The following is a 13,146-nucleotide window of genomic DNA, read 5'->3' as shown; positions in this document are numbered from 1 at the left end:
AGTTCAGCTTGTGCACAAACTATCCCCCATTTGTCAAAACTTTGGTCACATGCCCATAATAGGCGGAGCTATTATGGGAGACTTATGGCAGGCAAATGTAATAAGAATAACAAAAGAAATACGTTCACTACTTAGACAGAATAAATAAAGTGCAATGACAAGAAGTGCCCTGTACATAAAATGACAGAAATAAGTGGGAAAGGAATAGTAATGAGTTGTAGAGCTCTAACTTGTATTATGGAGAGTAGTATGTTTATTTATATTTATCATAAAAAAAAAAAAAAAAAAAACCCATACAGTTTCTTTTTATTGTTTTTTTCCTAGTACTTTTTGCCCCTCTGGGCCGTGATATCCTCTTAATCGCCATACTCCCCTGTGTCTTCCACGTTTTCCTCATTCTTCGAATTAGCAGCAGCTGCTGCAGGGGCACCACCACCAGCAGGGGCAGCAACAGCATCAGCACCATTGCCTCCCATGGTTGTCTGTCTCTCACTCTTTAAACGTTATAATAGCCGGAAATATAATCAATGAGGGAGAGAAAAAAAATTTAAGAGTACTAATTAGGAAGCTAAGTTGGAAGGCAATATTAAATGCTTAATAATGATTGAGAGCAGCGACAATAGTGATTTTTTTAATCATTAAATCTTTTAGAAATTTAAGGTTTGAAATAGGATGTTTCTACCTCTAGTTTTCCTTCTGGTTTCAACAATGGAAGAAGAACATCAGTGAGAACAGTCTTTGACTGCAGAGAAGCCTTCAGCAACTTCACTCCCTAGCAATAGCAAAGATAAAAAGATCAAAATGATTCTTATGTATTTATATGTTATACATAGAAGTGAGCACAATGCTCAATGAGTCAATGGTAAAAACATGGTTACCTGGTTACAATATCTCATTTTTCGATATTAAACCAAAGTTGGTTTTTTTTCTTTTCCCTTCCTGAATTACACACTTGCTACTTGCTAGTCTACCTAAAAGGACAATTAATATTATCATGTTTAGGAATAAGGATTCGTGTAGCTACAAATAGTATCCTCAGCTTGCTTATTTTGTAAAATTCACCAAAACGAAAGAACAAAAATAACAGGACGATCCATAGATTTTCCGCACAAAGGTCACAATGCGCTGCGGCTAGGAATGACGCATGGATCTAAAAATCAGAGACGAATGCGTGATCATTATTCATTACAACACCTACAGGATATCATGGATGTTGATATATGATTGAACGTTTGGCGATTGGAGAGGGCCTCCAGCATTACCAGGGAAATATACTTTGGGGTACATGAGAGAGGATTGGTTCACGTATGGTTGAAGATAAGTAGGACTAAAATTCTTAAAGCTCTCGTAAATGATTTTCAAGCTGCCCACCATTCCTGATTGAGAAACGGAACGAAAGATTGACAGACAGGGCAAGAATGGTAAAAAGGAAGTCGATGAATTCCTTGCCAGCTTCAGCGTAAATCACTCGGTGACTCCTATTGTCTATAAATAATTTCAGGCTTACCTTAGTGTTAGCCATGGCCCATGTTTGGTATATGTGAAGGGTTATGGAACTTTCAATGGATTGTCTATAATATAGTTCAGTGGCTTCTTTGGCTTGGCTGTTTCCTTTTTATATAGAATTCACTCTGGGAGGTGCCTTATTTAGCTACCCTCTTCATTGGCACTCGTTATTCACGAACCTTGGGCAACTGGAACGGTAAAATAATCATTTGCTGCATGCATGGACTCGACTTTCTCAATGGAAAATCCTTTCAATTTTGGCCACAAATTCACGAGAGTTATGAGTAGTAATAACTTCAAGCAAATGAGAAGCCAATTGGAGTTAGTGCACAATATTTCGAAAGGAATAGCTGGACCATCTTAGATAACTCTTAGCATTCCGATCAGCTAATAAATTCCTCAAAAAAAAAAAAAAAAACCAAAAAAAAAAAGAACAGCTCATAAAAAAATTCTCATATATTTTTATCATATTAGATTATTTGTTTTACAATGCATTTCATTAAAATATCAAATTTTCTTGATTTTTAATTGTTTATCTTTCTTCACACATGTCCAACAACAAACATCTACTCTTTTCTTTTATTTTCAGAATACGTAAAAAAAAGAATAAAAAACTAAATGTAAAATAAATAGTGTTAGTATAAATTTACATGATTACTATTGCAATTATATGTTTTTACATAATTTTGCATGGTTTGATGTGAGTAAATTTTTGGCTTGATTAATTAAAATATGGTACATTTTTTGTTATATAAGCACTATTGCAAGCGCTCTGCATTGTAAAGTAACTCTTTTTGCGCCATATGATGTTTATACAGCCAAGAAGGTGTTTATTCATGTTTAATTTGCAGCACTTCACATATAAGTGCAATTCATACATCTTTAATTTCCATTGCCCAGGTAAGTCTTATCCCTTCGATGACGAGATGAGGGTCCTCTCCATTTCTGACTTATTTGTTGAAAAATGGGTTGCATATAGATTTACTCTGTGGCATTTAAATAAATTCTTCTAAGATTGACTCCAGTTGAATAGATTGACTCCAGTTCTTCCCCCCCCCCAACAAAAAAAAAGAATGGACGCCATAGTTGTAGCAATATACTATACCAAGGTAAGTAGGAATTAGAACTCGATAATAGCTTCAACTAATACCTCAGTTTAATGTTATTTTGCAATAAATTTCACCATAACTAAAGAACGGAAAGTAAAAAGAAAAAATAAACACACAAAGTAATTAATGGACTCATGCACAGAAACCAAAGAATGATTGACTGACATACCTCATCGATGCCCAAATCGACCACTTTCTCCTCAAGAACCCCTACATCCTTGACATTAAACCTGTTAAGCAGAGTGACACAAGAGATGGTGGACATGGGTTTCACCACTAGATCATCCATCACCATGTATGTAACCACTCCTTTCACGTACCCTTCCTCACTGGAGGAAGAGCCCACATTCGTTGCGCGTGGTGGGTCTACGAAATTTACATTGTCATTCATAGAGCGCTCGCAATTAGGACACTTTGCGCTGGAGTCATTACTCACATATGAGTAACAGCTATAGTCTCTAGAGCACCTATACCAGTACCTGGAAGTGGAAGGTGATTTAACCTTTGGCAATAGGAGAGTGACTCCAGTACCACCACCAGAGATGTGTACTTTGGACTTCAGGAGAGTCTCTTTGTTCAAGTTTGGTTGAAGGCAAGTAATATTTATATTTTCAATGCTCTCGTAAATGTTCCCCAAGCTCCCCACCATTCCTTGCTTTGTGAGAATCGTAATGAAAGTTCCGACGGGCAGGGACAAAATGTGAAAGAGGAAGTCGATGAAGTTCTTGTCTGCTTCAGCAAAAAGCACTTTTTGGCTTTCTGTGTTTATCAGAAGTCTCAAACTCACATTGGTTTCTTCCATGGACTTTGTTCGAAGATTATCAGATAAATGATATGGCATCACCGTGATTCAATGGACAGCTTATATATGTACATGTTGCTTGGCGGATCAACTTAAGAAATTCTGAATAGGCGCTGGCTCCTATTGGGTTTGTTGATGACTTATGAAACCACAGTTCATTGTCGGTCACGAATTGAGGACTTATGAAAAGTTGTAAGTTGTAACTGTAATTATTTCTTAGCTTTTCCTTTTCTTCTTTTACCTTTAAAACTTGGGTTCGTTTGCTAAAGCAATTATGTACAAGAAGAATTTCATAAGCACTGCACTGCATGTACGTACCCTTTAATTTGTAACCCTTGGGAATTTTTCTTTTTCTCTTTGTCAAAAGGAAAGAAAGCAATACTTCATATGAGAAAGCTTATATTTATTGCAATAAGATAAGATTCTCTTCTATTAAATCTTTTAATTTTTTCACATTTTTATTTAGATTTAAGTCATGTGATATTTAAAAATCAAATAAATGCTACATGCATGTCAAAAATCTAGTTAAAAATGAAAGGTAATTGAAGGATTCTATTATAGGGGATCCTTTCCCAAATTGTGAAGCAACTTAAGGATGTGGTGCCATATTTGCCACATTATCAAGTTATATTTGGTTATATTATTGTTCATGTCATCAAAAATAGATTCCGATAGTTTCCATACACCACATCAATAAACTATATCCAAATTTTATTGTAAAGAAAAACCGAAATAAAATCAAAATCAAAAGGATTAAAATAAAATAAAATAAAAAATTGTCACAAGACGAAAATCTAGCTTAAATGTATATATTGGGACCAAAAACCTATTTTAGTCATTAAAAAAAACACATAATAGATATGGCAACACAAATATTGAACAACCGCACTTACAATCTTAACATCCCCACAACATGGTCATACTTAGACGGTGTATGTTAGACCTACTCCACAAAACCACTTCAAACCCAAGCCATGTTAACAAACTATACCACACGTTAGGATTGTCCAAGAAACCCACCTGGATGACTTGACCCAAACCGAAAGGTCATCAAGGATTTTGGCCTAATTATTCAAGCGGAATCGGGTGAAGTTTTCAGGTTTTTACGGGTTTGAATCAATTGGTGGGTTTGGGTTGATTTCGACATATGCGGTTTTTTTTTTTTAACACAGGGCGTGCTTTCATTTGTGTGAAATATCACCCCTCCCCCTTGTTTCAATTGAAACTTAACTCTCTCTCTCTCTCTCTCTCTCACTCTCTCAAACACACGGCCACAAATTGAGGACTTATGAAATGTTCTAATTGTAATTATCTCTTTGCTATTTTTTCCCCTTCAAAACTTCTCCTAGGGTTCATTTGCTAAAGCAATTATGTACAAGAAGATTTCATATTCTGAAACCTCATTTCTTTTACTTTTGTAAAGAAAGGGTAATCATCACATTCCCTTTCTTTAACCTTGAATCAATTCTAGCGGGGAATTTTCTTTTTTCTCTTTATCAAAACGAAAATAAAGCAATAGTTCATATGAAAAAGCTTATATCTATTGTGATAAGACCCTCTCCTATTGAATTTTCCACTTTCCTCTAATTTTTATTTAGATATAAGACATATAACATTTAAAAATCAAATAAATATTACGTGTCTCACATTCAGGTAAAAATAAAAGGGAATAAGACATGGACACCCCTAGTTGTTGCCTTCCTACACATTCATCTCCATGAACAATCAAGCTTTACCCAATCTCTAAAACCTCCAAAACCAACCGACTGAAACAATCCAAAGCATACACAAATCACCCTTCTCAAATCCCCAAACTGTAGTGGTTCCCTTCAAAAGTTCAGCCATCATACCCATAATATATAAGACCTATTCACCTATGAGAATCATAAACACTCAACCCATCAAAATTTCCAAATCAATTCCAAAGCCATCGTATAAACCCAAATTACACGACTTGAGGTCCCTCAACTCCAAATCAAGTGTACACTTTGTCGTTTGTCACCCCCTTCTCCTTACTTTTCTTTCCGTTCAAAATCAGCTAGTGCTTCAGGGTTGGATTAATCCTTGAGGGTTGATGGGGCACAAACTTAGGTAACATGATACCATGCCATCAAATTAAATTGCCCATATTAGGTGAATTAATGTGTGAGCTAATTTCTGTGTCAGTAAGCAAATTCCATCCAAATTTTAACAATAAGAGTAATATTGGAATCAAATACAAATGAAAAGAACTGAAATGACACCTAGACTCGAAAAGATGTGGCCAAATAGTAGTCATTTTGTACACCTAGGATCTTGAACTCCTTTGAGTTTTGACCTCCACAACGAAACTTTTCATCTAGCTTCCAACATATTTATCAAATCTACTAGCACCTATTCCTAAAGCTTGGTACATATACAAATCATCAAACATGTAAAAATATTTTGAAAAATTAACCAACGTGAATCTTCGAAAGCTACAATAATTTTCCTTTTCCAACAAAAGAAAAACAAAACATAAAAGACAATTAAAGATTGAAAGAGAGAGAATTTTGAGATTAAGAGGTCGATCTGTACCAAATTTTTAAACACCATGTAAAAGAAACCACATCAATACTCCATTAACCAAGTAAGCAAGCAATACTATGAAGGAAACTGAAGAACGAACTGGATAGAAATTTTTTGTTAAATTAAACGAGAACTTTTTATCTTTCAGGACTAAGACAGATTCAAGACCAACAAATATTTTTCCAAGATGTTTACCTTATCTAGGACAAGGCGATGCATTGTTATTGTTAAGAAAAGTTGTAATTTAATTTTCAATTTTGATTTTGGTGTTAAGAAAAGGATAGAGATTGTTTGATGTGTGGTCATATGAGAGTTTTTTTTTTTTTTTTGAGAAGATGGTCATATGGGAAATTAGGTGGCTATTGTTGACGATTCACTATGTAGGATATTGGTTTGAAAAAATTAAAGCCTCAAAACATTTTTTTTCTGCCCAAAATATTTATGATTTTCAATTGAGTTGAGCTTTTATTGGTCTAATATTTTGGAGACAATTTTAGAGATAAGAAAAACAATGTACAACCCTTTTTTGTTTTTTATTATCACACAATACTATAAAATACTAAATATACTACAAATTTTATTGCATAATAAAGAATAAAAATAGATGCGTCAATAAATGTGATTAGTGGGATTAGACTACATAATAAATAAAAGATTTTGTTAATGGATGGCTTAAAAGTATTCGTTTAGAAAATACTTTTAGAAATATTTTATGAAAAATTAAAAAAAAAAAAACTAATTGATTTTTTAACAGTTTTTATATTTCTCATAACAGTGACATCTAAAATTTTTTAAAATAGTTCATTATTAAATGTTCTAAAACATTAATTAATAAAAACACAAAAAAGTACAAGGAACAGAAGATCGGGTGCAGAAGCTTCCGAATGGCTCCCATTGTATATTAGGATTTTAATTTTGTTTTATTATAAGCTATTGCCTTTGATTAAAAAAAAAAAAACACAAAAAAGTACGAGGAACAGAAGCTTCTGTAACTTTTAGTCTTTTACACAGTAGTCAGCTTCGAAAAGCAAAAAAGGAAACGAGAAGTAGACAATAGTGATAAAGCATGCATGCTAAGAAGATGGTATCATGATATAATCAATAATGGTATCATGATATATATATATATATATATATATATAATTGAGAAAAATAGTGGTATCATGATATAACCAATTAATTAAGGTAACACATCCCTCTCATACCCTAGAACCCAATGCCCACTCCACTGACTTCACCACCACTCACGGCTATATCAATTATAAAACCACAACATGCCTTCAAAAGATATATTTAACCACAATACAATATCTAGCTATCAAAGTATTCTTTTTTCACTTCAAAAAGATCCAAATGATAATATTAAAGTTATTTTGGATAGAATTAAACTATAATAATTTGTGTGAATTACATTCCCTTCTCCAATTAAATTCAAACACAATGGTTTATTGATTGATTAATAAAACATCAATGTTGTTATCTGAAAGCTCACTTAGTGTGTAAAACACTAATGAATATTTAGACCCTAAATTTCAAATATACTCAACACAAGCTTATATTCAAATAATATATGTGTGGGATATGAAATATAAGCAATAGCCAATTTGGCAAACTACTTTAACATATAATTAATCACAAACCCAGCATCAATTAATGGTTAAAAAGTAAGGGAAGAGAGATGCAAACACAAGGATAACACCAGCACGTGTTATCGAAGAGGAAATCCAAAAACTCGGCGAAAAACCTCTCTGCTACCCTCCAAGCGATAAAATGATCCATTAGAGAATAAAATTGGGATACATGAATAGCAATAGACCCTCCAAGCCTAATCTACTTAATGCACTTAATTAAGCCCTCCAAGTTTTTTGCTCCAACAAGGTTAAGCCTAACCATGTCTTCTCTAGATTTCTGGATCCCACAATAAACTCTATATTGCATGCGCTATCCTTGGCATCTTCCAATACTTCCCAAGCTCCAAAAACACTTTCAACACTTTGAATGAGTGTGGGTAGTGTTTGGATAAAAATCTTCTCTTAGTGAATATAACAATAGGAGAGGGAAAGAGAAGAGACTACAAAGATTTCTCTCTAAGAATAAGTAGCTCTCTTTCTAATAAGGTGAGTGTGTTGTAGAAACCTCTCTTAGAGTTTTTCTTTCAATAGGCTCCTCTTTTCAGCACATTACCTTTCGTGGGTATAATGATATTTATAGTAGGGTATGAGAGGAATGTGAAAAGTCATTTTTCTGCAAAATATGGCATTTTGGCGACTTAGTCTCGCGAGGGGATGAGTTGCAAGTTTGAGTCGCGAAATAACTGTTAGGACAGATTATACTTTTTGTCCTGTAGTGCTCCAGCTGTCGTGACCCTTCAACTTCCTGCATGTTTCACACGTGTGGCATTTTGGCGACTTGCTAGTCACGAGTCAGTCGCGAGTTGCCTCTTGATTACACACACTTGATCAATTCTTCACACTCTCTCACACACAACCCTTACATTATTCTCACCTTAATATGAGGTTTCTACATGCTGAATTACAAGCAAATTTGGCACGGAATAAAGTCAACACGTGGTTGATTAAATTCAACCTTACAATATCATTTTTAATGACATTTAAATTTAATGCAACAAGTATGCGGTTGAATTTAATTAAAGAACGCAATGTATTACATCTAAAAAATTGTACATAATATGGTAAAAGAATATAATTAAATGATTAAACTTAATATTTTTCAATAACTTAAATTTTTGGGAGAATTGGTAATTTAACATAGTACCAGAACTAACTCTGAGTTTAACCCTTACCTCTTCTACTATACCTCATATTTAAAATCTCACGTGTTGGGCCTTGCCTATTAATTAGAAGGGAGTTTAAGCCCATTTATGTGGGGAAATGTTAAAAGTGTGTAGTTAAGTAATTAAATTTACCAGTTTCCAATAGTTTAAATTTTTGGGATAATCAGTAATTTAATAAAGTTTTGTCTGAAGTAAAGAGTGTTCATGAGAGATAGACCTCATTTTGGTATGTATCGAGGCCTTATTATTATCATTATTAATTACAACAATGGAGAGGGAGATTTTGAATCCTGGATTTCCCCATTGGAACTACCTATAGGTACTAGATAAGCTGCAAAACTTTTGGCCATAACTTTATTGTACGTGCCAAGAAGTGGAAGGAATAGGATAAAAACAAGAAAGGAATAGCGAAACCATCCCTTAATCTATCTCCGTCCCATATTATTGGTTTGCCACTTTGCAACATAAAGTAACTCTTTTTACCCCATATGATGTTTATATAACCAAAAAGGTGTTCATGTTTAATTTGCAGCACTTCGCATATAAGTGCAATTCTTACATCTTTGATTCCCATTGTCGATAGGTAAGCCCCCTTCGGTGACACACATTGTTCGTCAACTTAAATATGGATATATCTATTAAAAAATGGGTGGGATATAAATTTATTTTGTTGCATTTAATCCTTTTTCTAGGATCACATAATTTGTTACAATTTTTGCCATAATTTGATAAATGGTTCACTTATAAGTGGTGGACAATCGTTTTCACATAAACTCACAACCCACTGTCAACCACTTTAGAGTGGTGGTAAAATTGTGACAAAATATAATTATGTCCCTAAAATATTTACTAAACAAATTTGAAGAGAGTTGTTTGGGTTCGATTATAAGTGGTGGACAATCGTTTTCATATAAACTCACAACCCACAGTCAACCACTTTAGAGTGGTGGTAAAATTGTGACAAAATATAATTATGTCCCTAAAATATTTCCTAAACAAATCTGAAGAGCGTTGTTTGGGTTGAGGGGGAGGGGGGAGGGGGTGTTTGGAGGGGCTTCATGGAGGTGAATGAAGAGAAGAAAGCAGGGGGTAGCCTTTGTTATGGGCATTGGTCACGTTGGGACCGATAGAGCATAAGGTCAACAAATTAAACTTGTGCCTCAGTCATCGTCAAACATCTCATTATACCAAGCAGCTGATAATTAACAAAAACTTTCATATACTTGCAGCTCAATTTTTTACGATACATAATGCTTCTTAACCAAGCTTCCAATAAAACATGCAGAGAGAGAGAGAGAGAGAGAGAGCATATTGCCCTTTACATTTCCACACCAGAGTTGACGTATATTTAAAACATATATGTAACGAAAAAAAAAACACACACACAACATATTGGCAATGGCACAGAACTCTTGCACTTACATTTCACTGACTCTCACATTGGACTTCTTGTTTCAACATTGGGAGGAAAACATCAGTCAAAGCACTCTTTGACCATATAGAAGCCTTGAGTAGTTTCATTCCCTAGTAACAAACCACATAAATTAATGAGCAAAATAGTTATTAATTACATTTAGATTCATGAAATACTACATCTTTACTTGAAATCGACACATTTCAAAGGAAGATGAAGATCTTTTTTCCAAAAGAAGAAAAATGAAATTTTCACAATATTACATTTCTTTGTAACTTTCTTTTTTCTTTACTCTTTTAAAAGATGAACAAGCAAGTGACCTTAAGGGGAAAGAGTAGGAATGAACACAATATTAATTTTCCAATATGGAAATTAAAGTTAAATGATAGCATTTGAATTTTGAACATACTGACTCCGAATTTCGTCTCTTTCTAATATCATGGTTTCGGAATTACGATTTAGGGAACGAAAAGCTTCAACATTTTATACCTCAGTTTAAGCATCTTTATTTTGCAATAAATTTCAGCTTAACGAAAGAAGTACGCTAAGTAAAAGAAAAGAAAAATAGACAAAACAGAAGTAACAGACTCATGCGCAGAAAGCAAAGAATGACCTACATACCTCATTGATGCCCAAATCGACAACTTTCTCCTCAAGAACACTTACATCCTTGACATTAAACCTGTTAAACACAGTGATACTAGAGATGGTGGACATGGGTTTCACCACTAGATCATCCATCACCATGTATGTAATCACTCCTTTCACGTACCCTCCCTCACTGGAGGAAGAGCCCGCATTCGTTACGCTCGGTGGATCTACGAAATTTACTTTGTCATTCATATAATTCTGGCACGAAGGACACTGCGCGCTGGAGTCATCAGCCACGTATCTGTGACCGTAGTTACTAGAACACCTATACAAATTCCTGGATGATGTCGAAGATGATTCAACTTTTGGCAATAGGAGAGGGACTCCTGGAACAGTACTACCACCAGAGATTTGTACTTTGGGCTTCAGGAGAGTCTCTTTGTTCACGTTTGGTCGAAGATAAGTAGTACTTAAATTTTCAATGCTCTCGTAAATGTTCCCCAAGCTGCCCACCATTCCTTGCTTTGTGAGAAGGGCAATGAAAGTTCCGACGGGCAAGGCCAGAATGTGAAAGAGGAAGTCGATGAAGTTCTTGTCCGCTTCAGCAAAAAGCACTTTTTGGCTTTTTGTGTCTATCAGAAGTTTCAAACTCACATTGGTTTCTTCCATGGACTTTGTTCAAAAATTTTCGGACAAACAATATGGCATAACCTTGATAAAATGGACAGCTTATATACATGTTGCTTGTGCTGATCAACTTAAGAAATTCCGAATAGGCACTGGCTCCTATTGGGTGAAACCACAGTTCATTGTCGACCACGAATTGAGGACTAATGAAAAGTTGTAACTGTAATTATCTCTTAGCTTTTCTTTTCTTCTTTTACCTTTAAAACTTGGGTTCGTTTGCTAAAGCAATTACGTACAAGAAGAATTTCATATCCTGAAACCTTATTTCTTTTACTTTTGTAAAGAAGAAGTAATCAGCACTGCACGTACGTACCCTTTTGTAACGCTTTTTTTTGGGGAAGTTTTCTTTTTTTATTTGCCAAAAGGAAAGAAAGCAATAGTTCATATGCAAAAAACTAATATCTATTGCTATAAGATTCTCTCCTATTGAATATTTCAATTTCTTCATGTTAGAGATATATTAGCCCATTAGCATAGGCCCAAGTCTAATTCTACTTTGTGTGCAAGTCAAGTCTCCTACTTGTACTAGAAGTCTATTAGTCTAGGGTTTAGTCTACTATATATACACATGTTATGATTCATTGTAACACAGGATTTGTACTACACTATAATATATTATTGATGTAGCCCTTTAGGATTTCCTCCGTGAATGTAGGCCGTTAGGCTGAACCACGTAACTCTCGTGTGTTACTATGTTTTATACTTTATACTTTCGCTTCCGCATCCATACTAGCATATTCAACATGGTGTATCAATGCTAATATTTAACATGGTATCAGAGCCACCTTCTTGTGGCCATGGTTTTCTGTCCTTACGGTATATTTAAGAGCAATCTTTGTCTTCCTCGGTATTTTTCTTCGCTGCGTTCATCTTCTTTGGCTTCCTACTACTGCCGTCAAAACTCTCCGGTATAGTCAAGCTACCGTTAGAAGTCGCATCAACACTGCAAGACCATTGCCTTCCTCAAACTACCGTCACAGAGCCAAACTTCATTCAAGGGATCTTCTCAACCTTATCAAATCTCAAGATTTCATCAAACTTCCATCTTGAGTTTGAGAGGGGATGTTAGAGATATATTAGCCCATTAGCATAGGCCCAAGTCTAATTCTACTTTGTGTGCAAGTCAAGTCTCCTACTTGTACTAGAAGTCTATTAGTCTAGGGTTTAGTCTACTATATATACACATGTTATGATTCATTGTAATACAGGATTTGTACTACACTATAATATATTATTGATGTAGCCCTTTAGGATTTCCTCCGTGAATGTAGGCCGTTAGGCTGAACCACGTAACTCTCGTGTGTTACTATGTTTTATACTTTATACTTTCGCTTCCGCATCCATACTAGCATATTTAACATGGTGTATCAATGCTAATATTTAACACTTCATATTTTCATTTAAATTTACAACATGTGATTCTTAAAAATCAAATAAATACTAGATGCATGTTTCACATCCAGTTAAAAATGAAAGGGAATTGAAAGATTTTATCATAGTTGATCCTTTCCTAAATTGTAAAGCAACTTAAATGATCTGGTGCCATTTTTGCCACATTATCAAGTTAGGACTTGGCATGGGCTAGGCAATGGACTTGTTACTGTCAATTTTCTCTATTTTAGTTTTGTTTCAAACTTTCAATTTAGACTTAACTCTCTCTCTCTCTCTCTCTCTCTCTCTCTCAACGTTACCATTA

At 34.6% G+C, this 13,146-nt stretch overlaps 2 protein-coding genes across 3 annotated transcripts; both read right to left on the bottom strand.

Moving 5' to 3' along the window:
* Positions 1-246: 246 nt before the first annotated feature.
* Positions 247-3,505, bottom strand: LOC115958497. 2 transcript variants are annotated; one of them, XM_031076907.1, is made up of 3 exons: positions 2,785-3,505; positions 683-772; positions 247-494 (listed from the first exon to the last, which is right to left on the bottom strand). In XM_031076907.1, the coding sequence occupies exons 1-3, from the start codon at positions 3,454-3,456 to the stop codon at positions 357-359; spliced, it is 900 nt and encodes a 299-aa protein (XP_030932767.1). In that variant the 5' UTR covers positions 3,457-3,505; the 3' UTR covers positions 247-356. The 2 variants fall into 2 exon arrangements, with proteins under 2 accessions (XP_030932767.1, XP_030932768.1); XM_031076908.1 differs by having other exon boundaries at positions 247-482.
* Positions 3,506-9,983: 6,478 nt separating this feature from the next.
* Positions 9,984-11,464, bottom strand: LOC115958287. Its single transcript, XM_031076691.1, has 2 exons — positions 10,794-11,464; positions 9,984-10,282 (listed from the first exon to the last, which is right to left on the bottom strand). The coding sequence occupies exons 1-2, from the start codon at positions 11,430-11,432 to the stop codon at positions 10,184-10,186; spliced, it is 738 nt and encodes a 245-aa protein (XP_030932551.1). The 5' UTR covers positions 11,433-11,464; the 3' UTR covers positions 9,984-10,183.
* Between the last annotated feature and the right edge of the window lie 1,682 nt (positions 11,465-13,146).

The sequence above is a fragment of the Quercus lobata genome, chromosome 8 (assembly GCF_001633185.2).
Source record: "Quercus lobata isolate SW786 chromosome 8, ValleyOak3.0 Primary Assembly, whole genome shotgun sequence".
NCBI classification, from domain to species: domain Eukaryota; kingdom Viridiplantae; phylum Streptophyta; class Magnoliopsida; order Fagales; family Fagaceae; genus Quercus; species Quercus lobata.
The sequence above is the reverse complement of the archived record's forward strand: the minus strand, read 5'-3'. Positions and strand labels throughout refer to the sequence as shown.